Source organism: Peromyscus californicus, unplaced genomic scaffold, assembly GCF_007827085.1.
Source record: "Peromyscus californicus insignis strain IS unplaced genomic scaffold, ASM782708v3 Scaffold_6__1_contigs__length_162567912, whole genome shotgun sequence".
NCBI lineage: Eukaryota > Metazoa > Chordata > Mammalia > Rodentia > Cricetidae > Peromyscus > Peromyscus californicus.
Genome location: NW_026294584.1, coordinates 155,013,640 through 155,040,841, shown reverse-complemented (window position 1 = coordinate 155,040,841; position 27,202 = coordinate 155,013,640). Strand labels below are relative to the sequence as shown.

Below are 27,202 nucleotides of genomic sequence, written 5' to 3'. Positions count from 1 at the left end.
CATAACATTATTTTTGTTGCCACTTCATAACTCTAATTTTGATACTGTTATGAATCGTAATGTAAGTATTTTTGGAGAAGAGGTTTGCTGAAGGGGCCACGCCCCACAGGTTGATAACCGCTGTACTAACAGGAAGGTTACCTCTCTATGCCTCTTAATGGTATTTCCAGTGAAGGATGTGCAAGCATAGGACCTGGGCATGATGGGTGAGTCAGTCCTTCCTGCTTTCAGCTCCACCATGGAGAAAACTTCTTGCTGCTTCTGAAATGTTATATTTCCTTACACCATGGAAAAAATAACGGCTCCAGTGATTTTGATGACTTTGAAATGCCGCCACACACAGGCACGGTATAAGGTACAGTCTCTGTCACTGCTTTGCCATTCAGGAGACAGAAATGACATCAGCAATAAATAATAAATAATAATTAATAATTAACTGGGCATTGACTAAGAGATGTTCAGTAAGTCTTCTGAATGTTCACATGGAATCATACCATATGGAGGTATGCCCTCAGCTAAAATATTGTATGAAAATATGTAAAATTTCAAAGTGTTACTTTTTATAGTAGTCTGAGCAACAAATTTTAATGGACAGAAGAACCAAGTTTATGACAAGAATGCAAGCAAGAGGTCCTGAGTTCAATCCCCAGTACCCACATAAAAACCCTGGGTGTGACATTTAATTGTAATTCCAGTACTGGGGATGTAAAGACAGGAAAATCCCTTACAGCCCCCTGGCCAGCCAGTCTAGCCAAATCTATAATATCTAGGTTCAGTGAGAGAGACCTTGTTTCTAAAAGATTAGGTGAAGAGTGATTGAGAAAGACACCCAACATTGAGCTCTAGTCTACACACACACACACACACACACACACACACACACACACACACACATACACAGAATAATCAGTATATAAATATTCATATCATTCAACTTCCAAATTTGCATGCTCTGTAGAAAACATGATACAGACTTTCCTTTTTCAGATCACAATGATGTTAATAGGGAGGGCATACCAACCTCAGCATTAACTTTGGGGGGAAACTGTCCTTACACAACTGCAAAACTGTTAAATATTTTTGAATGCAGAGTTTTGCAAATATTCTCTAGTCAGTACATACATATCCCTAGAGAAAGTTTGGGATAGTCTTTTGAAAAGAATTCAATAACTAAATATCTGTAATAAGAAACATTTTCCTTTAAATAAATGAACTAATTACTAGATATTTTTCATCACACAAATGCTCACACATGCAAAGGAAGAATGTAGCTGAAAATTTAACGTGGACCCCCAAGGACCTTGTCAAATGATGGAAGAGCAAATGCGTGCCAGTTTACCTCCTGGAAGGAACGGGGCCTTCTTTGACTCAACTGTGTCTCTGGTTTGCCTGGCCATAGGTACCATGCTTGTCAGAGATTTGTTTCTGGGAAATTGTTCATCTTTAGTTGAAGAAGTGAAGCAATTGAGCCAGAGATACAGTTATATGCATCTGAGGAATATTGGTGGAGGGTTGGGGCTTAATTGGTGTGTTGCTTCCAATATAATTAGGTCCTTGAACAGGGCAATGCAATTAAATATGTTGAGGAGGGCACAATTAGATGGGTGGATGATAGTGTAATTACACTCATAAGAGGGGGTCTATAATTAGATGTGAAGCAGGGAGGGGGTGTGTTTAGATGCTTAGGTTGAGGTTATAATTAGCATATGTGCAAAAAATTAAATTATGTGTGTGGGTGAAGTATAATTAAGTGTGGGCATCCATCTCCAGTGGTAGGTGAGGGGACAGAAAAATGACTGGGCTGGGTGCAGTAAGGTGTGCGCTGATGCCCTTATGGTGGAAAACTTGAAATTTTCATCAAGAAAAGTGGGCATATGTTTTGACAGGGTGACTAATAGCAGTTGGTATGGTGGTGACAACCTTTTGGGTCATTTAAAAGGTTAGCAAATCAAAACTTCTACTTGTCTGACATAATTTCACCATTCACGGGTGTTCTAGTACTTTTTGCATAAGGCACAATCCCCCAGGTTTAAGTTTTCAGATGTTAGTGGATTTTTTTCTGTTGGCCAGGAATATTTTCACAGTTGGCTGTTAGACTTGGTTGCTGACAAAGTCTTCCAGCTTTCATAGATGGCAAGATTGTTCAACAGTTCAAGGCATGTGCTGTGCAAGCCTGGTGGCCAGAGCCTGTTTCCTGTAAGGAACCTAATCGTGGAAGGAGAGAAAGAATGGCACAGAGTTTTCCTTTGCCCTCCATGACAGCACTGGAGCATTTGTGCTCACAGCACATAAACAATAAGACAGATAGTTTTTAAAAGTCTTCTAGCCTTCAAAAATCTTTCACTATCATTCCTGGTGGGAAACACCTAAGAGACTAATTTTTATTGCATTCATTTATTAACTTTCTGAATGTTATCTAACAGACAAGGAACCTTGGCTTCTCACTTCCACACTCTGCATGAACCCATCTTGTTGTTAAAGTCTGGCTTGCATTCTGCTAGATACAAGCAGTAGAAACAGGGCACATCGCAGCTTTTCTGGCAGATTCCTGCCCATAACAGATGCTTATCAAATGGTTGGTGAGTGATCATAGAGGTTGTTACCAGAGCTAAAAAGAGGCCCAGAGGTGCAGTGTGTGGAAGATGAAAAGGCATGGGGGCCTTTCAGTTGAGACCCTGACCAGCTTTACAAGCCACCTTCCTCTTAAGGAGTGACAGGACTTGCTCTTCAGGTTTAAGATTAATTGATTTGTCTGCTGCATCAAAAGGAAATGCTACTTTTGTATTCACTGTGGTGAACTCAGTGACAGTGCTTCCCATGGGCTCGGCCCTTTGGACACTCCATCTCCAGGTGGTGGCACTCTTAGGCAGTGCAGCCTTGCTGGAGGAAGTACCTCATCCTGAGGCCGGCTTTGTGTGTTTAGAGCCTCTTCCTGCTTCCTGTTTTCCATCTCTGCTTCACACTTGTATTTGAAGATTCCTACTCCTTCTGCCATGCCTCCCCACCATAATGGATTCTTACCCCTCTGGAACCATAACCCCAAATAAATTCTTTCTGCCGTAAGTTGCTTTTTTGATCATGGTGTTTATCACAGCAAAGCATTTAGGATGCTCAGCCATCAATCCATGGAACACATTGCTGATCATTCTGTTCAGTGTTTGATTTGATAGAGAATGCCAAACAAAAAATCCCTCACATTTTAAATCTCATAGTTCTTTATAAGTAAGTGTAATAGATACACCTTCAAAGGAACCAATGGATTGAAAATGTGATTTTGTTCAAAATCTATGTGAATCCTCTAAACAAATTATCTCACATAAAGATGGATTATATATAGCAGTGTTTTAGCAATACACTGAGTGCCTCACTGACTTTCTCCTTGCTGTAAGAAAATACCCTGAAAAAAAAAGTCTCAAGAGAAAAGTAGTTTATTTTGGCCTACATTTCCAGGGGGACACAATCCATCATTGCAAGGAAGCATGACAGAGGCAAGGAAGGCATTGACAGGACCAGGCAGCTGGCTGGTCACACTGAATCCATACTCGGGAAACTAAGAGTGAAAAGAAAGTAGAGCTAAGCTATAAAGACTCAAGGCCCTCCCCCAGTGACATACTTCCTCCAGTGAGGCTCTGCCTCTTAAAGGTTCCACATACTTCCCAAACTGCACCACCCGCTGGAGATCAAACTCATGAGCCTATGGGGGCACATTTCCATCCAAATCACCACAGCAATGCCCCAGGAAGGAATTTAACTTTATGTATAGTAATGTTGATTTTATATAAATAAATGTATTGTAATATAAAATATCATATATGTCTATAGCACTTCACAGTATTCCTGGTGATGCTCAATGACCTCATCTGTCTTTAATTCTGATTGGAGAGTCATCATTACACTTGCTTTCCTGGGGGCCACTGAGAAGTGGAGGTGCCTGGGAAGTGAGATTCTAAATATATCTTATCACTGTATTTCATCTAATGTGTCCTAATCAATCCTTTCAAGTAATAATTTTTATTAATGTGAGCAGGGGTGTGGCAGCTTACTATCATACTTGGATATAGCAGCATGCAAGGAGATACATCAGAAAACAGCATGGCAGGGCTTCATAAAGATACTCCCTCAATCATAAGATGCGCATGGTTTGTCCCACGTAATGTATACTAGAAGGAGATGCCTTGCTAGACACCATTCTGGACAGCACTGACCATTGCCAAGGACCCTGATCCTAAACTAGAATAAGGATATTGCTATTCCATTATTATTAGGTAGATAACACCCACAGCGTTTTCTCAATTAGGTTTTTCTTGTTGCAAGCTTTGGTGTAGTGTTATTGGTCGCTGGTATATTAGCACTGTCAGCAGCGTGTTCTCAGGAGCTTGAGAGCATTTATTGAAATGAAGTGAGATGGATTTCTTTTGTGAGGCCAGCAGTTAAGAAAATGAAGGAGCAAACAAGTGTCGGATGAAAGTCAGAGCCCTGCCTTTTCCCTAGAGCCTCAAATTTTGCTTGATTGAGTATTTGGAGGGTGGTGCTAAGGGCGTAGACATATATTACTTAATTTTTCTCCTAATAAAGTGGTTCTTTATTGTTAAGATAGAGTTAGACAGTTAAACAAATCACTCCTTTGTCTTGTCCATGAAAGCCCTTGGAATCTAGAATTGCCAAGGTGTAGACAAGTCCATGACTCTGGTGGGAGGAGACAAGGAATGGAAACAGGAAGGAAGGTGAGTGGGTTGCTCTTCTGGGGCACAGAGGGAGTTCTGTCCATCAGCTACTGCTTCCACAGCGTCCTGCACAGTATGACCTCCCTGTGGAAGGAAGGAGCAGAGCATGGAGGCTTGTGACATCTGCCCCACTGTGCCATAGCCTGGTCCTATATCCTTCAGGGCTATGTAGCTGCTACCAGAGTCTACCTGTCCAGAGCCCACATTCTTGCCTGAAAACCTGGGGTAGCCAGCCCTCTGTGTTCAGGTTCTCCTCTTTAACAGCTAAGGGGTTTGGGGCTTGCATTTATAAGTCCCACTATTAGTGGAGAATGCCTGGATCCCCCCCCCCCAGCTTAATCGTTACAGCAGGACTATGTGAGACTCATAGTGTATATTCACATATTAATTGCCTATTTTCTTTAGGTATATGATTTTCCAGGGTACATCTAAATGGATATACATTTATATACATCCAACTCAGTAGACTCAGGTCAACTTTCATTCTTACTGCTGAACCTCTCCTGTCAAGGACACCTGTGGCCTCCATGTTGCCCAGTCCAGGGGCGGGTTTCAGCTGTTATTACCCTTCATCTGTTAGGAACACTTGGTGCATTTTCCCTCCTTCTTGACTGCTTGCTTCCTGTGGCTTGGTTCCCTAAGACCTCATCTTTTTTCTGTTCACCTCCATGCTGGCTCTTGACTTTAAAAACCCGATCACTCTCTGTGGTGGTTTGAAAGAAAATGGCCTGTAGTAGAATATTATTTTAAGGTGTATTACTTTTGTTTATGTTGCATTTGTTTAACTCTGTGAAGCTGTGTTACTGTGCCTGTCTAAAACACTTGATTGTCTGATAAAGAGCTGAACAGCCAATAGCGAGGCAGGAGAAAGGGTAGGTGGGGCTGGCAGGAAGAATATACAGAGGGAGAAATCTGGGAGGACAGAGAAGTAGTCAGAGAAGGAGGAGGACATGAGGGGCCAGCCACCCAGCTACACAGCCAGCCATGGAATAAGATTTACAGAAGTAAGAGAACGGGAAAAGCCCAGAGGCGAGAAGTAGATGGTATAAGTTAAGTTAAGGAAAGCTGGCAAGAAACTAAGCCAAGCTAAGGCCGGGCATTCCTAAGTAAGAATAAGCTCCCATGTGTGATTTATATGGGAGCTGGATGGCAGGCCCCCAAATAGAGCAGAAACAAACAACAACAATGCCTCCCAAAGGGAGTAGCACTTTTAGGAGGTGTGGCCTTGTTAGAGTAGGTGTGGTCGTGTTGGAAGAAGTGTGTCACTGTGGAAGTGGGCTTTGAGGTCTCATATATGGTCAAGCCCCAGGCAATGGTGGTACACACCTTTGATCTTAGCACTTGGGATCTCACACCTTTAATCCCAGTACTAGGGACGTGGAGATAGGAAGTGAGATGGCTGGGTGGAGAGAGGAATATAAGGTGGGAGGAGACAGCAGCTCAGTCTGAGTATTTTATAGCGGTAAGAACTTGTGGCTGGCTGCTCTGCTTCTCTGATCTTTCAGCTTTTCCCCTCATGTGTGGCTCCAGGTTTTTATTATTAAAACCAATCAGGATTCATGCTATACAAACCATACCAGTGAGACAGACCACTTCCTGTTACGTGCAAGATGTAGGACTCTCAGCTGCTTCTCCAGCACCATGTCTGCCTGCATGCCACCATGTCCCACCATGATGATAATGAACTAAACCTCTGAACTGTAAGCTGCCACCCCAATTAAATGTTTTCCTTTGTAAGAGTTACCATGGTCATGGTGTCTCGTCACAGCAATAGAATTCCTAAGACATTCTTCATTTTTCACTTCACACAGACCAGTTCCCTGACTGCGTACTCAGTCACACAATAGACAGGGCCACGTGGACATCTGAAGATCACAGTACCCTTATGTTCTCCAGACTGAGCTCTTGATCAGTCCCCCAAACGTGCCCCCTGCTGTGGTCCTCTCTAGCCCAGGAAACAGCTGGTCATCGGTGGAAGACGAAACTATTGGCATCATTCCCCATTCCGCTCTCGTTCTCTGTTTTCTTTCCTTCCTTTGTTTTTGTACACCAGCAAGTTCATTTGCCACTTCCTCCAGATCCCTCCAGAGTCAGATCTCTTTCCTCTCTCTTGTCTCCTTGTTCCAGGTCCTTAAAGTCCCTGGCTAGGAATATCACACCAGACTCCACCCTGGGCCCTTTTCCTGTCTAGTCTCGGTTCATCTTGTTCTCACTCCAGCACAGGTCACAATGGCACCCCTCTGCCCATTGCCATTGACTTGTTCTCATCTTAGAATAAAAATCACTGTCTTCATGACACCCTATGTGGCCTCATTCACCAACCTCCCCACTTATTTCCTACCAGTCTCTACTTCTCTCTCCCTGCTGACTCATCTGCAGACAAAAGAGGCCCTTGCCCCCCTCCCATCTCCCCCTAGGAATGTCCCCTCTTCAAGGTCTTTGTACCAGTGGATGCTACTAAGTCCTCACACTCTCAGCTGCTACAGGAATCTGCTCAAGGGCTTCCTCTGCACTGTGGCTGATCACCCTGCTGACCTTTGCAGTTCCTGTCAGGAAGCATCTCTGGACCATCTTGTGCTGATCCCCGGTTTCTCGCCACAGACCACCTCACCATCTGTCCTCCTGCTCATTTCCCCTGCATTCCTTTGCTTTTCTCTCCTCAGTATGGTGTGAGCACCCAGGGAGCATGGGTTTTGACTCGTCTTCACCAATCACATGTCACAATAACCATTTGTGGAATACACAGGCAAGCCAATGTGAACAGCAGTCCCCAGCTCTCCATCTCACCAGTTATGGATAATGCTGTTTTTCAAGGGTTAATTCCAAATCTTTTCAGGAATGACTAAAAAAATAATAATATACATCGTTCTGTACAAAGTTGCTCTCCCTTACCTGTCTCCCCTCATGCACGCACCTCACTCTGGAGCAGTTTATTGGGCTGATCTCTGCTGTGGTGGTGCAGGCAATTCTTTTCTCCCTGTGGGCAAATGCTTAGACATTACACTTCAAACACCACATATTTATCACCAATATTTACATAGCTCTGGCTGTTCATTTTACTACTAGAAATCAAGGGAATAATATCTTCTCATGTTGGACTAAGTGCTTCCTTCAGCTACCAATGAAAGCAGAGACTCCCGGGAATTTTTTCCTGGCTGAGTTATTACTTCATGCCCAGGCAGGGGCCTTCTATTGTATATTCATGAACTGATTCCATTTTATCTTCGGTATAGTCTGTATTATTTGCATGTGATCCATGCAAATGGTGAGGCCTATCAATCTGGCTGTTTTCTAGACCAGTTTATGTGTGTATTCAAGGTATTTCCCCCAAGAACGCCAACGGCTGTTCTGTTCCAGCATCTCCAAGGAGCCTGGGTACCTGGCAGTTCTTGCTGACCCAGCTAGAAGAGGCCAAATGATTCATTTCACTTTCAGGGACTATTACTGGGTTTCCATATTCCCTGGCACTATAAATAGCACTCCAGGGAGCACTCAGGCACACAGAACATTTTCTTTGCAGTCTAGCTCGATATTTGCAGAAGAAAGTCACATGCTGTCTGGTGTGACACAAGTCACCTGTCCCTTAATGGCTCTCGAATTCTAAACAGAACCACCCAGGGTGTTCTGCTCACAAGCAGCGTCTTTCCTTCCAGCAACACTGATTCCTTTGTTTGTACGGCCGCTTCTGCCTGGCAGGGTCCCGAGGGTTCTTCTTTCTATGTGAGTTGTGTGTGTGTGTGTGTGTGTGTGTGTGTGTGTGTGTGTGTGTGTGTGTACATGCCTGAGGGCCAAAGGTCAACACTGTGTGTCTTTATCAATTGCTTTATATCTTATTTTTGGGGGAAGGGTCTTGTACTTAGCCTGGAGCTCATGATTCTGCCCGGCTGGCTGGCCAGTGGGCACCAGAATCTCCTTGTCTTGTCTTCACTGCCCCCCTCCCCCATTCTAGGATTCTGAGCGTACACAGTCGTATTCAGATTTTTCATACAAGTTTTATGGCTCACACTCAGGAGCTCACACTCATTAGACAAGCACTTTGTTGACTGAGTCATCTCCTTAGCCCTCTACTTATTCTTCAAATGACAAAGCTCTGTCTGAGTACCTACCTACTCCTTCGTGGCTTTTCCTAGTGATCGCTGAGGCTTCCTCTTCAGCAAAGTCGGCAACTTTATGGTACAGTTTCATATGTGGCCAAAGTTCACACTCGTCACTCCTTCCTCTCTTCACACCCCACACTGTGAATCTTGAAGCTTCAGACTTCTGTATCCTAGCTGTCTCCAGCAGTTAATGTACGAAATACCCAGAAACAGTTGGGAAGCTAATGGCTCATGGTGCCCTTGCGATCACACGAAGAACAGGATTCACTGGGCTTTATTTCCTGTCTGAGGCCTTTAGAAACAGTCTTGTATTTAGTTTGGACTTTTCTGTTTTCCCTAGCAAACACCCTGTGGTATATGCTCAGCCAGTTTGAGAAGGAAAAAAACAAAAACAAAAACAATGACGTTGTTACATTTAAATATATTCCAGGGACTTTTTGTAGTTTTGCTTCACCCTCCCGCCCTTTTAAAGCTCAAAGAAACAGGCCAGTTTGTTCCTCCTTCTCAGTATTCTTTTTGCCCTGCCGAGTCTTCCTTCAAATTCCTCAGGTCTGCTGTCAACAATGCGCTTGTATGTTCTCTGCAGTGAAAACCCGCCTTGTTTTCTGTTGCTAGGCAACCCCCTTCCAGCTGCCATTGAAGAAATGTGCGGTGGTGGGAAACGGTGGGATTCTGAAGATGAGTGGCTGTGGCCGTCAAATAGATGAAGCAGATTTTGTCATGCGGTAAGAGAGCACCCACAGTGTGGCCTCTGACTCCTCTCCTTTTTCCCGCCCTTCCTTAGCCCCGGGCCTTTCAAACCTAGTGGCTTGCAGTTAATCCCCTGTCTTTAGCTGCCTTTAGCTTCTGGTCTAGAAGTGCACCCAGGGAAGGAGCGAGCGAGGGGCTTTCCCCCAAGAAATCCTAAAGCCAAGAAGGCTCTGCAGTAGCAGAGGTAACACTCAGCTGCTAATGAGGGCCGCAGGGAGAAGTCCGGGCTCAGACCTTCCCCGAGATTATGTACTTGGGCGATAAAAACCTTGAAAATTGCTCTTTCCTCAGGACTGACTCCATATGCATAAACATTTTAGTCATTGTAAGTGTACCCTTTTCTTCTTAGTTTTCCACAGAAGCATTAGAAAGGAACAAGTGGGATCTAAAGATGGGGTTTGGTCTGCGTGTGACTAGGAAACTGGCAAGAAGCATCGGAGAGGGAACTTCACATCAGGAGGAACCTTGGTCAAGGGACTGAGCAGCATGGGGATGTGGGGACACAGACATGAGTGCTGTAAAGGACAAGGGGCCCCTTCAGGGCAGTGATAAAAACTGCTAAGCCTGACCAAAGGAAGACACCTTCACACTGCAGACCGCCAGCCGGTGCTGGGTGAGTCTGAGCAAACGCTGCTGAGGAGACATGTGGAGAGCACAGACAGCAGGTGTCTAGCTAAGAAGGAGGGAAGGTGGAGTGTCAGGAGGGAGGGCTCTGGATAGAAATCACGTGAGGTGACACATCCCGAAGCCAGGTCAGGATAAGGAGTGGGCTCTGCAATGAGAGGTGTGATGGAGTAGAGGAACGGGCCAAGTGACGGGGTCGTTCAGGGTGGGGTTATGGAGTGGAGGGGGTGGTGGTGAGGGAAATGTAGAATAATTAATGAGTTCAAGGCTGAGCATGGACCGTGGAGTGCAAGCTCAGTTTATCTGAGACATAGTGTGGAAAAAGGAAAACATGTCTCACTGAGGAAACAAAAGAACATTGAAAGGTTGGGGGAATCTTTCAGATGAACCCCAAAATTTCAAGGACATAGGAATGACTATGAACCAGGAACCCAAGGATCCTCTAACCAGAAAGGACCTAAGTTTGAATGCTGGTATCTACCTAAAAGGCCAGATGTGTTCATAATTCCAGAGGTAGGGAGGTGGAGACTGGAGGATGCCTTGGGTCTATAGAGCAGCCAGTCTAGCTGAATTGATCTCTTCAGGTGAGAGATCTCAAGCAGGAGACCCTGGCTCAAAATATGAGAGGGAGAGTGGCTGAGGAAGACACTGTTGCAGACCACTAGCCTCTACATGCATGGACACACACACACACACACACACACACACACACACACACACACACACGCACACCATGGGTGTACATGCAGGGTGGGGGTGGGGCTGGGGCTCTGAGAACTCTAATCCGACTTGGAGCTTGGAGCTGTGTGAGAGTGTTTCAGGTGGAGCCATTTCCCTAGAGAATGCCACATACTCTCTCAGAGGAGAGTAGCTTCGCCATCAAGACATGGCATCTCACTTGGTGAAACTTGTGGCAGTGGGGGTGTGGGGTGTAGGTGTGGGGGTGTCCTTCCCTTCCTGCCTTTCCTTCAAGAGTACTGTAATTTTCCACTGTAGGATTGTGTTTTCTTCTCCACTGCTATTTAGTTGATTTTACGTTATTTTTGCAATGTCACAAATGATAGGGAAGGAGTGGGGGTGTTTGAAGACAGTAAGCGCTGCACTTGTTTCAGGAGAGGCAAGGTGCCTGCCGCAGGCTGAGGAGCAAGGTTCAATAAGCTCTAACACAGAGGAAGGTTCCGTGGAGCAGCCTTCTCTACAGCTCCAGTGAGTGCTGCTTGGGTGTCACCAAACATGGGAGAAGATGTAGGAGACATATTTTCATCACAGGAGTGGATAAAGTCTCGCAGAAGGCAGAGGCAGAGGAGGGTAGCAGGGAACCACAGTGATGTCAGCACCCACTCCAGTCCCTGGGTTGTTACATGAGGCTGAAAAGCTAATAAAGAACAGGGTTGGGAGGACATGCCAGCCTCATGGTTAACCAGGTTGGTGTCCTACATGATATCATTTTACCTCTGCCTAGACTGTTGGAGGAAGGGGAAGGAGACATCCCTCGGTCAACCCTGATTTCATACATACTTCTGTGAATACTGTACCATTGTCCTGTTTACATTCTTTTCAAACCTTCAAGCTGCTCTGAAGCACATTCAGTGAGGAAATGTTAGAAGAGGCTTTAAGGCCGGAGCCTGGTTCAGCAGCTCCAGCAGGCTGTGCATAATGAAGTAGTCCCATAATTCTAGCCATCACCGACCCATCATGGTTACAGCTCTCATCCTGTCCTACAAGCTAGTCCACCCTGCTGAGTCTTCCCTTAACCCTGTTCGTCCCGAGGGTGCATACTTGCCCTCATGGATAACCGTCCTCATCTGGGGTGGGAGGCCTGTCCTATGAGGTTTTTATTTGCCTGGAATTTAAGGTGACTCAAGAGAAGGGCTAAGAACAGTGACATTCTGCTGTAGCATCCCACGTGCAGGCACAAGATGAGGACAGAGATGCGGTCCCTCCCCCTGCTCTCAGCTACCCTGCAGCCCAAGGGGGAGCCAAGCTGTTTAGCAACAGCAGATTCTATTGCTCCCAATGTGTGTGTGTGTGTGTGTGTGTGTGTGTGTGTGTGTGTGTGTGTGTGTGGCTGGCTACCATTAGGAAGATGAGTATTTTCAACTTAACATGGAGAAGAGCTGGCCTAAGCACCATAGGGGATTATCTCATGGTGCCCCATTTATCCCAAATTGACATGAATAGGTTGGCCTTTTACACAATCTGCTGTGGATACTATACAAGTTCAGGACTATTGAGTGCCTGGGAGATTGGAAAGCTGTGGTATAGGTAAATGAAGTAGGGGGAAGAGGGTCTCCACACAGACTTGCCTATACAGTGTACCCAGATTACAGTTGAGAATATCCTCCAGGCCTGTCCTTCAAGCATTCTATAATATTCTTTGTACAGACATTGTCTAGACATATTCTTCAAAATGTTAAAAACCAATTTCCCATTTTTCAAAATGCACATTTATTCTTTAACCAAAAGTGGCACTTTAAAAATAATTTTGTGGGGCTGGTTGTGTGGCTAAGTGGGTAGGGTACTTAGATAAAACTGGATGTGGTAGGACACACCTCTAATCCCAGCACTTGGGAGGTGGATCAGAAATTTAGGATCATCCTTGGGAATTTGAGGTATTCCTGGGCTACAGGAGACCCTGTCTCAGAACAATAACAACAAATTCTTGAATTCAATTTCTCTAGAACATTTCAAGGCAGAAGTAGTAATAATGATTGTACATTGAAGACAGACTGTGTGGCTCACAGTCACAGTATTGCAACAGTTTTGAAGCCTTTCGGATTGTGTGCAGAAGACTGTTCTGTGGGCTTTTACACACACACACACACACACACACACACACACACACACACACACACACACACACACACTGTGTTTTTCCTTTGTTGAGTGTCCTATCCAGCATGCCATTCCTCATCCATTTTACTCTTCTGTTCCTGGATCTCTTTCAGGATCACAAGCATTACCATTATGGAGATACTTTAAGCAACTAATGTTTTCTCAATTGTGCCAACAAGCAATAATGTGGAATTTGGGACACTTTATCCAATTATGCCTTATTAGAAACAATTTGACTGTATTAAATGGGCCTTTTATGTAAATCTATGTAATTATCAATTTAGGAATTGAGGAGCTAAACTCTTAGTGCACTTTTCCTAAGGAAAGAGATACAGGAAAAGGCCCTGTTATTTGTGCTGGAAGAGAATGTTGACAGAACAGAAGGCAGACATTTCACCAATACACACTGTTATCAGTTTTCAGAAAGCCGCATGTGACGTCTGTCTTGCCATCAGCACCCCTCTTTTAAGAGGAGAAACCAATTCTGCAAATTTTATTGTTGTTTGGGGTTTTTTTGTTTGCTTATTTATTGGCAAAATTTTTTTTTGAGATTTTACTCCATGGTAAAAGATATAAATGGATCCAGGCATATGAATCATGGAACACAGAAGAAAGCAAAAGATTGTATATGAAAACTATTTTGTTATTGACAAGACATGTTACAAGGACTCCCTAGGAAAATTTAGAACCTAAAGTTGACTCTCAGATATTAACAAGGGCAGTCCAGATCAAAGCATCCTTAAGAGGCACGTCCAAATTTTAGCCTGTGTTTTATTTGAGAAGCCATCTTGTCTTTGCAAAGAACAGTTAAATAGTGCAATCACAATCTGATCCATACTACTGCATGATGGGGCCTGGTTGTTGATGCTGAGTCCACTCTTCTGCAAGACTCCTCAGGAAGCCACATGGGGTATGGTGTCACCATGAGCTTGGAGATGCCTTAAGCATGGGCTTTGTGACCAGCTCCTCCACAGTGTTCCACAATGCCCCCTGTTTGCTTTCAGTGAACATTCAACAAATCACCAGCTGGCTGGCTGACCCGTGTGTGGCTACCGGAAAACCCAGTGTTTTTTTTTTTTTTTTTTTTTTAATTACCCACAGGCAGATGAAAGGGAGATTTTTAATAAACATGGAGATGTTTCTGCCTGGATAGCCTGGTGTGGTGGGAGTCACGGGGCTCATAAGAAAGAGAAGGTGGGGATGGGAGCGGGTCAGCTGATAGGTGCATGGGCAGTTTCGTCTCCCAGGGCACACTGGTAGGGAAAATTTAACAGCTCACAGAGACCACATCTTTATCTATAAATAAATCATGCAAGTTGGACATGCCCTGATGTGGTAGGAGTCAAGTCTGACATGTGGTTGGAGGGGAAAGATTCAACTTATAATGTAAATGCATAATCAGATTTCTGTGGTCTTTCTACCAGGATAGTTTTGGCTGTGTGAAACATCAAAATACAGAGTTTTAACAGGGTGCTCTTAGTCCTTCCCATGGCCCAGGAAGGCAAGCAAAGTTGTTATCCTAGTTCCAGGTTATGGAGGAACTGTGGACAGGGAAATGCATGAACCTCCTGATGCCTGCAGGCAGAAAGCCACAGGTTTGGATGTGAGACAGCTGTGTTTCCCACACTCCATGCATTCCTAAGCCATCTTTACCAAAGGAGACAGTTAGGGCAGGGATGGAGTTTGGGGGTAGGAGTGGGGTGATTGCTCTCTCTCATGGAGAGCATCACTTTTTAGGCTGGGAAGATGGCTCAGTTGGTAAAGTCCTAGCCACACAAGCTTGAGGGTGTGAGTTCCACCCCCCACCCCCACCCCCGTGAGAAGAGCGAAAGCCAGGCATGGTGGTAGGTGCCTATAATCTCAGTGCCATGGAAGCAGACAGGAGGATCCCGGAGCTCATTGGCCAGCTAATGCAGCCACGTCAGTGAGTTCCAGGTTCAGTGAGAGCCCTTGTCTCAAAAAGTAAGGTGGACAGTGATTGAGGAGGACACTTAATGTTGACTTCTGGTCTCCACTTGTGTGCACAGAGCATACCACTCCCTCCTCCGCCCTCCCCACACGCACCACTTTTACCCTTGGCAGAGCAGTACAGTTTTTTGGGTACAGAACACCACAGTGTTTTGGGTGACAGTGCTCTCTGTCATCACCTTAATCCACCTACACCTTGGCCACATGTACAGAAATCATTCATGCATTAGGTTAGCTGAATAGTACGTGACCCAGAAAGTGCTGCTACAATGTAAATTTTTGGAAAATAAAGAAAAACATGAGAAAATAGCATAATTCATCAGTGTTTATATGTAGGCAGAGGGTGTGGGGTGGGGCATCTGCCCTCTACCTTCTGAGGCCTCATTTCAAGCTTAAAGTGCTCTGTTCTACCACTTCAAATGTTGTTTCCTTTCTCATTATTTATGAAGATTTATTTTATTTTATATGAATGTGTATAGTATGCCTGTGAGTGTATATGCATCCCGTGTGTAGGTTCCAGCAAAACCTAGAAGAGGCTATCAGGTCTCCAGGAATCGGATTACAGACAGCTGTGAGCTGCCATGTGGGTGCTGAGTCCTGGGTCCACTGCAAGAGCACTAAATGCTTTTATTGGTTGAGCCATCTCTCAAGCCCCTATTTATTTATTCATTCATTCATTCATTCATTCATTCATTCATTCATTCTTATGTTTCCTTTTGACACAAGATTTCGTGTGGCCCAGGCTGACTTAAACGCACTGTGTAACCAAGGCTGCTTTGGATTCTGTATTCTCTACCTCCCAAGTATGGGATTACAGGTGTATGACACCATACTTCAAATATATTTTCAGCAAAACAGATACACTGTAGTTATCATCTCTTCTTTGATAGATCATCTACTTCTATCCCTGACATTTTCTTCTAACAACAACAACAATAACACACATGCACAAAAAACCCCCAAACAAACAAAAACAAACAAACAACAACAACAAACACAAAAAAACTAGCCCCCCAGCACTTGGATGATGCTAATGGTTCATTAGTCATCTAATGCCTATGAAAAGGGAATGGTGCTGAAAACAGTTATTTGTGAATTGAGCCAGAATTAACATTCCTATTTGTGTCCTTATAATTGACTTGATTTAAAAGTACGTGAGTCATTTTGAAATGTTCCCTCTTGCATTTCTAGATGTAATCTCCCTCCTTTGTCAAGTGAGTACATCAGGGATGTCGGATCCAAAACTCAGTTGGTGACAGCTAATCCCAGCATAATTCGACAGAGGTAAGACTTCATGGTTTCTCTTTGTGGGGACTCAAGAGGAAGGTTTGTGAAGTCATCAGCATCTCAAAGGGAGTGGGCATTATTCAGCCTGGGAAACAAAGGGGGAAGCCATCTGGACAGGCAGGAAGGAAGGAGGAGGGAATCGTAAATAAACTAGGCAGGATTATGGGAGTCCTCGGTATTTCATGCTTCCTCCGGGGTTTGGCTCTCTCCTCCGTTAGAGATAGTGTAAATGACAGGGGGATCGATTGTTTTGCTCAGAGCCCAGCACAGCATCCTGCCCACTCATTACTACTCATAGCCACTGTGCTGGCTCTGGTCTGACTTTCCAGCCAGCAACTGTGAACTGATTTATTAAACCAAAGACAAAGAAAAGACCAATTTGCCACATGCACACATCAAGACAGCAATGTTTTCAGAATGTACAAGAGTATGCGGTTATATTAGATTGACTATACCATATCAGACTTTGGAAGGCAGATAAAAAAAAGTCTTAGCATCAATTCCAGAATGCTTGACAACCACTATGGGAGCATTTGGGGGCCAGTCTCTTGTTGATGAAGCCCACTGGTGAATTAAGACTGTTTGGAAAGAGAGAGAGAGTTCAGGACACACCTGTGAGTCTGACACACTGGATTTCAAACTTGTTTGTTCAAGTATCCTTCAAAATAATTTAAAAAATACCATCATTTTCTTCATTGCTATCAGGTTATCTAGTATTTTTGGCAGGAGGTAAATTGTAGACTTTCAGTTCCTTATGTGTTACTTATATGCTTTATGTGCACATTGTCAAATCTCAGAGTGTTTTTTGGTGCGACCTGTCCTGATGTGAAAGCCCGGGTTCTCAGTCAGATTACATTAAGCTAACTTCTGGCACAAAGATGGTCTTTTATATTCAAGTGTTACAGTGTCACTGAATAGAATCCTCTCCCTGACACCTAATTATTCAACATAAAATAAGGTATAGGGACCTGCCAGGAGTCTGTCCCTAACAAGATAAAGCACAACACATTTTGGGTTCTTCTAGAGATATTCTTGCCCCATCCCAACCCAGAAGATTCCTCTGTTATGAATGGGGCCTTTTGTGGCCTGGAGGTTTTTTGCAACACCAGACTTCATTCATCAACAAATATTTTCTTTCTGTTTCTTCTCTACCTTTTTCATGTGTGTGTGTACACACACATAGAGGCCAGAGGTCGACATGGTGTGCATTTCTCAATTATTTTCCATCTTATTTTCTGAAACAGTAGTTTTCTGAAACAAATATTTTCTTATTTTCTAACTAAATTTAGAGCTTGCTGATTAGCTGGGTTGACTGGCTGACCAGCAAAGCCACAGGATCCTCACACCTCTGTCTCCCAAGTGCTGGGGTTACAGGTCCCCACTGCTACACCTGGCTTTTATGTGGTACTGAGGATCTAAACTCAGGTCCTTATACTTGGGAGCAAGTACTTTACACGTAAGCCATTTCCACAGCTTCCTAGCAAACATTTTATGTATGTACTTTTCAAAAATATACTATGACTTTTAAGGAAAGTAACTTGGGCTTAAAAAGATCAAAACAGTGTCCCTCTAAAGTTTATGACTTGTGTTTTAGATGGTGTTCCTGAAAATACTGTCCCTTCTGCTGACTTCATTTTCTCTTCTCTTCAAACTCAGCAGTGTTTCACTATTAGCACCAAGGATTAGCCATTCAGTTTGATATCTGCAGTGTAGCAGGATATTAGAAAGCAAGACCTAAAACTAGAATTGAGCATAGTAGAGGTGAGAAAGAAATGCCCCTTGGAGGCTATGAATGCACAGTGCTTATATGAGAGGCAATGTTACATTGTGGTAAATAGCGTGGGTGGCAGGAGTTGGGTGTGTCGCTCAGTGGTAGAGTGCTTGCCTACCATGTACAATGCCTGGGTTCAATCTCCAGCACCTCCAATAGACCTGTTTCTGAGTTTAATACTTCTGTGCTTACTAGTTCTGCAATTGAAGTTATTTAACCTCCTTTCTGTTAATTGGGAATAAAATTATTCATCTCAGGACTATTGAAAAGAATGGGATAATGTGACAGAAATGAAGCCATGCTGACTGCTGTCCCAAATTGATCCTCTAGAGGACCTCCTGTTGTAATACATTCCGATCTTTTTTTTTTTTTTTTTTGGTTTTTCAAGACAGGGTTTCTCTGTGTAGCTTTGCGCCTTTCCTGGAACTCACTTGGTAGTCCAGGCTGGCCTCGAACTCACAGAGATCCGCCTGGCTCTGCCTCCCGGGTGCTGGGATTAAAGGCGTGCGCCACCACCGCCCGGCATACATTCCGATCTTAAATGTGCTTTTAAATACATTATTAAATACATGAGAGTTCAAGGGCATCTACATGCTTCTCCTAGCCTCCCCAAACCCAAATACAGAGCAGAAAGTAGGATCCTGTAAAGGTCACACACTGAAGCTTAGAACAGGAGGCCAGGCCGTAGACTCAAAGCGCCCTGTGTTGAACCTGAGAAGTGGGTTCATGTGGCTGAAGGTTGGGAGTAGCCATCATTGTCCAATAGAAACTAACATAAATTCACCCAGAGAAATGCTCTCAGAGATCTCATTTTGTTCAAACAAGTGCAGTCTCATAAGCAAGCCCTTCAGTACACTCTAGTCATTGATAATGATCATCTTCTGAGACAAAAGGAAAACCAAATAATGACTAGTATAATTTCCTGAGAACTTACTAAAATTGTCAGGTATGCCAAGTTACAAAATATGAAATCATTGTAGCAAAACATGATGTGTCAATTAAGAGTTGAAAACGAAGTAGAAACAAGTAGATCTTTTAGAAATGCACGGATTAATTGCTGAAGTGGATTGACATCAGATTAGACACAACTGAAGAGAGAATTGGTGATCTGGAAAGAAAAGTGAGGATTTTCCCGATATGAAAGTAGCTCTGAAAGTACAGCTGTGGGACTGCACAATAGACGTGAATATTTAGATGTTTTAATAATTAACGAATGGTATCACCTATGAGCACTGGAAAGTGGTTGGAGAGATTTCACCTAAGGGTTTATAGCTGGTTCCATGATAAGCCATGACTGGAAGAGAGATGACTCCATGAGGTAAACTGGTGAACTTGCATTTGAATTAATTAGTTTTCTTGTCAAACATAAAATGCTTGAAAGAAGCAACTTAAGGTAGGAAGGATTTATTTTGGTTTATGATTTGAGAAGGCACAGTCAATCCTGGTAAGAAAGCATGGTGGTAAGATGGCAGCGTGATACCATGGCAGCAGGAACAGATTATGGGTTATGCAGCTGGAGCTGAGGCAGCTGGCAACTTCATGTGGTTGAATCAGGAAGAAGACAGTTAGGAAATGAGGCTGCCTTATATATCTCAAAGCCTGTCCCAAGCAACCCACTTTTTCAGTGAGACCTCCTGAAGATGTCACCACTTCCTCAGACCCTGTCTTAGGGTTTCTATTGCTGTGAAGAGACACTGTGACCACAGCAACTCTTATAAAGAAAACATTTAATTGGGTGATTTACAGTTCAGAGGTTTAGTCCATTATCCTCATGGTGGGACATGGTGGTGTGCAGGCAGACATGATGCTGGAGAGGTAGCCGAGGAGTTCTGCATCTTGTGCAGGCAAGAGGAAGTGAACTGAGGCACTAAGTGTGACTTGAGCATAGATGAGACCTCAAAGCCCACCCCCACAGTGACACATTTACTCCAACAAGGCCATACCTACTATAACAAAGTCACACCTCCTAATAGTGCCACTCCCTATGAGCTTATGGAGGCTAATATTTAAATTACCACATTTCACTCCCTGGCCCCCATAAACTTGTAACAATATCATAATGCAAAAATGCACTCAGTCCAACTTCAAAAGTCCCCATAGTCTATCACAGTCTCAACAATGTTTTAAAGTCCAAAGTTCAAAGTCTCTTCTGAGATTCATGCAATCTCCTAACTGTAATCCCTTATAAAATCAAAATAAAAAAAACAGATCACATACTTCCAACATATAATGGCACAGGATATACATTACTGTTCCAGAATGTAGGGAAGGGAGCATAGCAAGGCAGTACCAGACCAAAGTAAGACCAGCTAGGAAAACTCCAAACGCTACATCTCCATGTCTGATGTCAAAACACTCTATAGATCTCCAATTCCTTTCAGATTTGTTGACTGTAACACACTATTTTTCTCTTGAGCCGGTTCCACTTTCCGTTAGCAGCTCTCTTTGGCAGGTATCCCATGGTTCTGGCATCTCTAACGTCTTGGGGTCTCCAAGGCAATCCAGGCTTCACCTTCATAGCTTCACACAACGGCTTCTTTAGGCCTCCATTCGGGGACACCCCTGACACATGCCTGGCCTCAGTAGCTTTCCTTAGTCATGGAGGGAGATTCCACAGCCCCTTTCTTCTATCCTTGACTCTGAAGTCAGAGCCATGTGGCTGAAGCTGCCAAGTTCTGCTGCTTGCTGGGGCTGGAATATGACCCCTTCATTCATTACATCTCCATCAGCTTTCTGTTTTCCAGTTTCCCTTCACTTCCTGAACTTGGGTGTTCTGGAATTTGCTCTGTAGACCAGGCTGGCCTCAAACTCAGAGATCTGCCAGCCTCTGCCTTCCCAGTGCTGGGATTAAAGGTGTGCACCACCACACCCAGCTCTAAACTTTTCTTTAATTTCTTTTCACAAGTTGGAAACTTCTCTGGGTAGGATCTTGCCCTGAGGTCACCATTCCCTTTATTCTATTTCTTAATCTGTTCATCTCCTTGAACACAGGACTTAGCTCCATTCCACTTCCTGGTTCTCCTTTCTCCTCAAATTGTTCTACATCATATATTTTTTCTTGCTCATCTTACTCCATTTTATTGTAAAGCTTCATTAGAGTTACCATTAATAACCATAGGTCAGAGTCTATACCAGGCTGTTTTGAGACTTCCTTTGCCAACTCTAAAACTCTTCACTTTAACCTCAGGCAGACTCTTCAGATAAGGGCAAAAGGCAGGCACAAAAATGCACCAAAACGCACAAGAATGATCTCTAGGCCACATATTAAAATTCTCCTCCTCTGAGACCTCTTGAGCCAGGCCCCCACAGTCCCCTCAGAACCCTTAGAACCTGTCCTCCATGTTCCTGCTAGGATGGCCCATTAAGCAGCACTTAAAGCATTCAATTGCTTTTCTTTTTTTTTTTTTTTTTTTGGTTTTTCGAGACAGGGTTTCTCTGTGTAGCTTTGCGCCTTTCCTGGGACTCACTTGGTAGCCCAGGCTGGCCTCGAACTCACAGAGATCCGCCTGGCTCTGCCTCCCGAGTGCTGGGATTAAAGGCGTGCGCCACCACCGCCCGGCTTCAATTGCTTTTCTAATCCACAGTCCCAAGGTCCATATTCCTTTAAACAAGATCATGGTCAGGCCTATCACAACAATACCCCAGTCCCTGGTACCAACTTCTGCCTTAGTTATGGTTTCTATTGCGATGAAGAGACACCATGGCCGTGGCAACTCTTATAAAGGAAAACATTTAATTGGAGCTGGCTTACAGTTCAGAGGTTCAGTCCATTATCATCATTGTGGAACATAGTAGCATGCAGGCAGACATGGTGCTGGAGATAGCTGAGGGTTCTACATCTTGTTCAGGCAACAGGAAGTGAACTGAGGAACTGGGTGTGACTTGAGCATGTATGAGACCTCAAAGTCCACCCCAGAAGTGACACATTTACTTCAATAAGGCCATACCTACTCCAATAAGACCACACCTCCTAGTAATATCATTCCCTATAAGCTTATGGAGGCCAGTTACATTCAAACTACCACAGATACCATCACTGGCTGAGGACCAAGTACTAAAACACATGACCTAATTGGAGACATTCCACATTCAAGCCATAACGCTATTTAAAAGGAAAGATTTGCTTAGGTCATTGTCTGACCCATGTTTTGATGTGGTAGTTGGAATGAGATATCTCCATAGTCTTGGGCATTTAAATATTTGGTCCAGAATTGGTGTCACTGTGTGGGGAAGCTTGGGTGTCAGCATGTTGGAGGAGGTATGCCACTGGAGAAGGGCTTTGAGAGTTTGAAATCTAATGGCATTTTAAATTATCTTTATGCTTTCCTTTTGTGTTCATGATGTGAGCTTTCAACTTCCAGCTCTAGTCACCATGCCCCCACTCTGCCACTGTAGACTTTTAGCCTGCTGGAACTCTAAATAAGCATTCTTCTGTATGTTGTCTGGTCACGATCTGTCCCCACAATAGAAAAGTAGCTGATACAAATAGTAACAGAATATAGGGAAGGGTGAAGAATCCACACTTGATAAACATTAACAATACAGAAGTAAGAGTGGTATGAGCCACAGTCAAGGCACAGTGTGACTACCTTAACATGATGAGCCAGCAGGAAAGAGACCGCAGGTCTCCACAGGTTACTATAGGGAAGCTTTTTATTAACGTATAATTGACAAGACCTCCTATTTCCAGTTGGCTTGGAGCTGTTTATTACAGAAGCATTCCACCACTAAATAACTGCTTACAGAGGTAGCTTCCAACTAAACCCTCTCCATGTCCCGCCTGGATAAACAGTGATTACGTCTGTCTAAGATAAATTGTTATGGCTGTCTATCAGCATCTCTGCTCATTTTGTTGCTCATCTTTTTACATCAATACGTTCTGATATTTTGACTGCAAACCTTTTTTTAAAGTCTGAAAACGATGTTTCTTCACAGGAGGCTCTGTCACTGTCTGTGTTGAGCCACTTCCCACGTCTGCCCACCCCACGGCAGGTGACCTCTACTTTCCCTAGTAGACCACACTGACCTTTGTGAGCCACATTCGTGGCTTGGTCCCTATTTTGGGATAATGTCTGTTCTTCTTTGCTCCCATCACCTTTCCCTAGCTGTGCCTAACAATCTGAAGGGAGAGTAGCCAGAGAGCCCTTCCATGTGCCACTAAGAACTAGCAGGTAGTCTTACAGCACTTTTCATGTTGGTTCATACCCCATTTTTAAAGGACTATACCACATCTTTTACTCTAATACTCCCTTCTCAATCACCTCCTCCCAGCTAATGATATCCATGTCTGTCATTGAGAAAATAGAAATGAAAAGAAGCCATCAGTATCGACAGCTTCACACCAGAGCTGTCACCTGTACCAGCCAACATGCTCCCACAGTCTCTGGGCCTGGTGCTCTAGTCCCTTCCACCTGGGGCTAATGCTTGTCCCATCTCTGCTTTCCTTTGTTTTTTGAATGCCCTTTTCTCTCTCACAACTTCTCAGACCTTCCCTAGGTGCTCAGAGAGCTTCAATGATGCCAAGGGGTACCAGAAAGCATCCTTTTTAAGGAATGGGTCCAGAAACATGCATAGTTTATTCTCTAGTACAAGACTAATCATTCTGGAACCTTCTTTCACCACTGTCCTACAGATTAATGTTGCTCTTTACCTGAATGAGGTCTCTGAATTCCTATAATTTGAATCGTATTTTTCTTGGGAAAGGTTATTTTTTTTAAAAAAAAAATGTTGTTTTGTATTTTTTTGAGTACTTATTCTCCAAGCATTTCCTCAGGAAAAGTAAAAGAAAGCAAAAGTTTTGAGACCCTTTGTGTCTGACATTGTCAGTATTATATTTTTGTATACTATGGATGTTCTTGTTGAGATTTTATTTCTAAACATGCTTTTAAACATTTTATTTTTAATTATGTGTCTCTCTGTGTATGTGCACTTAAGTGCAATGCCCTTGGAGGCCAGAAGAGGGCATAAGATCCCCTGAAATTTGTATCTGAAGTTTGTAAGCTACCCCCATCATGGGTGCTGGTAACTGAACTTGGGCCTTCTGCAAGGTCAGCAAATGCTCTTACAGCCCGCCCCCCCCAAGCCATCTTTCTAGCCCCAGAATTCCATTCTTTTGTAAATCCTTTCAGCCTTTTGAAGAAATTCACTGAGTGTTTTCTAGTTTCAGTGTTTTGGGGAAATGAAATGACATTCTGTGTCCTGATCTCTTTGTATGTGACCCGATCTTTTACTGCCCCTTGCATTCCAATCTGGTTCTGTTCTGCTCTGTACTGGGCATTTTTGGTTTTGGTTTTCGAGGCAGTCTCACTCACTGAGGCTGGCTTTAAACTCCTGGCAATCCTCCTGGCTCAGCCTCCTAGTAGGATTACAGAATATGAGCCATCACACCCATCCATTCTCTATATTTTGAAATTTCATAATTATTGTGTTTTGGCCTGATTTCTCTCATTGTTTGGCACTGAGTGGGCCTTTTCAATCTTCAAGTTTATGTTTTCCACTTTGGAAGTTTCTAGAATTTCTTCCTCGATCACAGTGCTATTGTCGCAGTCAATTGTCTAAGTCAGTTCCCATCTTTTTTGACCTGTCAGTATTTCGGGTATGATTGGTACTTTTTCCTTAAATCAGCATTCCCTTTTGAGTCTCTTATCTTAGCAGCCACTACTTGGCTAGTTTCTTCTTTTCACCCATATGCTCATTATTAGAATCTAAAGAAAAGCCTGGAACACTCTTCCTTACAACAGCCCCACCCCACTGTGACAGACATTCTGTGTTTCCAGTGTACTCCTTGGCTGCAGGAGCCCTTCTCTGGCAATGCCTGTGTTTTAGACGTCCCTCTCCTCAAGATGATAACGAGCCCTGGTCCTTGTGGATGCATTCTCGTGGTTGGTGAGGGATCATGTTTTATTCTTGTGTTTTTGTATTTTAACCAGAGTTACCTGTTGAAAACTTAGTGTTTTCATAAAATGGAGTAATTCTCTGTGTGGAGGAGTTGCCGACACCTTGACTGGGGTGGGAGGAAAGGGCTGAGGCCTGGGAAAGGATTTTTGGCAGAAGATTGGAAAGGAATCTTTAGTGGTCTTTGCCCCATGCCACTTTGACAGCTAGCTCTTCCCAGATGCTACTAAGATTAATGATGGCTTTTGGGAACTAATGGGAAACAGATCGGACTCTCCTGTGCCACAGAGTGCCACAGAGGGCAGAGGGCAAAGGGCAGAAGTCACAGGTCTGCTGGTGGCCTCAGACCGGAAGCTCTTGCAAGTTTGTTTTTCCCCCCATTTCTCTTTTTCCCTTGGGTTACATCTCATGCCATAAACTCTGTGACACAAAGAGGCCTGTATCTCAAATATGTGTTGGATAATAACTTGTGCCTGATATCACTGAATACCCCTGGGGCACAGGCTTCATAATACAGATTCTTATTAGATGACAATGTTTTCTGATGAAAGCATTTGTGCTGTGTAAGAGTTTCTAGTTCCTGTTTCTGGTTACTAAGAGGTTATTATTGAATACATATTTGGTGGTAGAAGCTCCATGATTTGGAAGGTGGAAATCACTATCTGTTCATCCTCATGACTCGACTTCTGCTATTTTTTTGTTTTTGAAATCAGTTTTCCCAGAGACCCACCATTATCATCTACCTGCCTGGCTTCCTTGGTTGATTTCTCCCTTAATCTGTTACCTTTATGTTGATGTTCACCAGTGTTACTTTTGAGACCCTCCCTCCCTCTCTCTCCCTCCCTCTCTCTCTCCCTCCCTCCCTCCTTCCCTCCCTCTCTCCCTCCCTCCCTCCCTCCGTCCCTCCTTCCCTCCCTCTCTCCCTCCCTCCGTCCCTCCTTCCCTCCCTCTCTCCCTCCCTCCGTCCCTCCTTCCCTCCCTCTCTCCCTCCTTCCCTCCTTCCCTCCCTCTCTCCCTCCGTCCCTCCTTCCCTCCCTCTCTCCCTCTCTCCCTCCCTCCTTCCCTCCCTCTCTCCCTCCCTCTCTCCCTCCTTCCCTCCCTCTCTCCGTCCCTCCGTCCCTCCTTCCCTCCCTCCCTCTCTCCCTCTCTCCGTCCCTCCTTCCCTCCTTCCCTCTCTTCCTCTGTATAGCTCTACTTATCTTCTGTCAAGGTTAATTTTGAGCATCAACTTGATTGGATCAAGAAATGCTTGGCACCAGTGAGGTACACTTTTGAGTGTGTCTGTGAGGGTCTGGGTTCTATGTCAGAGAGGGTAAACTGAGGAGAGAAGGTCATCTGTAAATGTGGCCACACCATCTCATGAGCTAGAGTCCCAAACTGAATAAAAAGAGAAGAAGGAGAAAGCCAGCTGTGGGTCCACCCAGATGTGAGCAAGCAGCCTCCTGCTGCCACAGCTGGGGACCATTCCCAAATCCCAAGATAAAACAAATCCTTCCTCCCCTAACTTTCTTCCTGTTGAGGATTTAATCCTAGAGAGGTTACCTTCCCTTGGAGAACTCAGCCAGGGCCTTCAACTTCGGCCACAACCACCACTAGTGTAGCTCTATCCCAGACCTCAGGTACCATCTGTACTCCAGACAGCTGTACATCTAGATCCATTCAGAAGTGCTACAGACACGCCACATTCAATGTCTCATGACGCATCAGTTATCATTCCCATCAACCCTCTTTTGATCTGTGATGCCTTCGGTCATTCTTTAAAAAAAAATAATAAAATGTATTCTTGGAGAATTTCATACATAGATGCAATGTATTTTGGTCATATCCATCTCTCACACCTTGTCAACTCGTCCTGCACCCACTCCACACTAGTGCTACTCATATGCACACGATATAGGACTCTCCACTAGAGCATGGGCCATGCCCTTAAAGAGGACTGGTCTCCGTTCGCCAGTAACCAGCAACTGCCATGGCTCCTCAGCTAGGGGTGGGGCCTCACGATCCCCTCCCGCCATTCATGTTGACTGAGTGTTGACTGACTTGACCTGCTATAGCTCTTGTGCAGACAACCACAGCTGCTGGGAGTTCTCGTGTGCCACAGCCCTGCCATGCACGCCTCCTGAACCTCTGGCCCTTACCTCCTGTCTGCCCCCTCTTCCTCAATAAGCCTGGGGGTAAGGAGTGTCTCACTCCTTCTTGTACTACCGTCTTGTATGGTATTGTTACCATCCATATATACTCAGTACAGAGCC

General features: G+C 44.2%; 1 protein-coding gene across 2 annotated transcripts in view; it reads left to right on the top strand.

Moving 5' to 3' along the window:
• The window catches only part of St8sia1 (ST8 alpha-N-acetyl-neuraminide alpha-2,8-sialyltransferase 1), a 150,327-nt gene that overhangs the window by 88,312 nt on the left and 34,813 nt on the right, over positions 1 to 27,202 (top strand). For both annotated transcript variants that reach the window (XM_052719100.1, XM_052719099.1), the window contains 2 exons: positions 9,437 to 9,546; positions 16,190 to 16,282. In XM_052719100.1, coding sequence (XP_052575060.1) covers positions 9,437 to 9,546; positions 16,190 to 16,282 — 203 coding nt within the window. The remainder of the gene's footprint in view (positions 1 to 9,436; positions 9,547 to 16,189; positions 16,283 to 27,202) is intronic.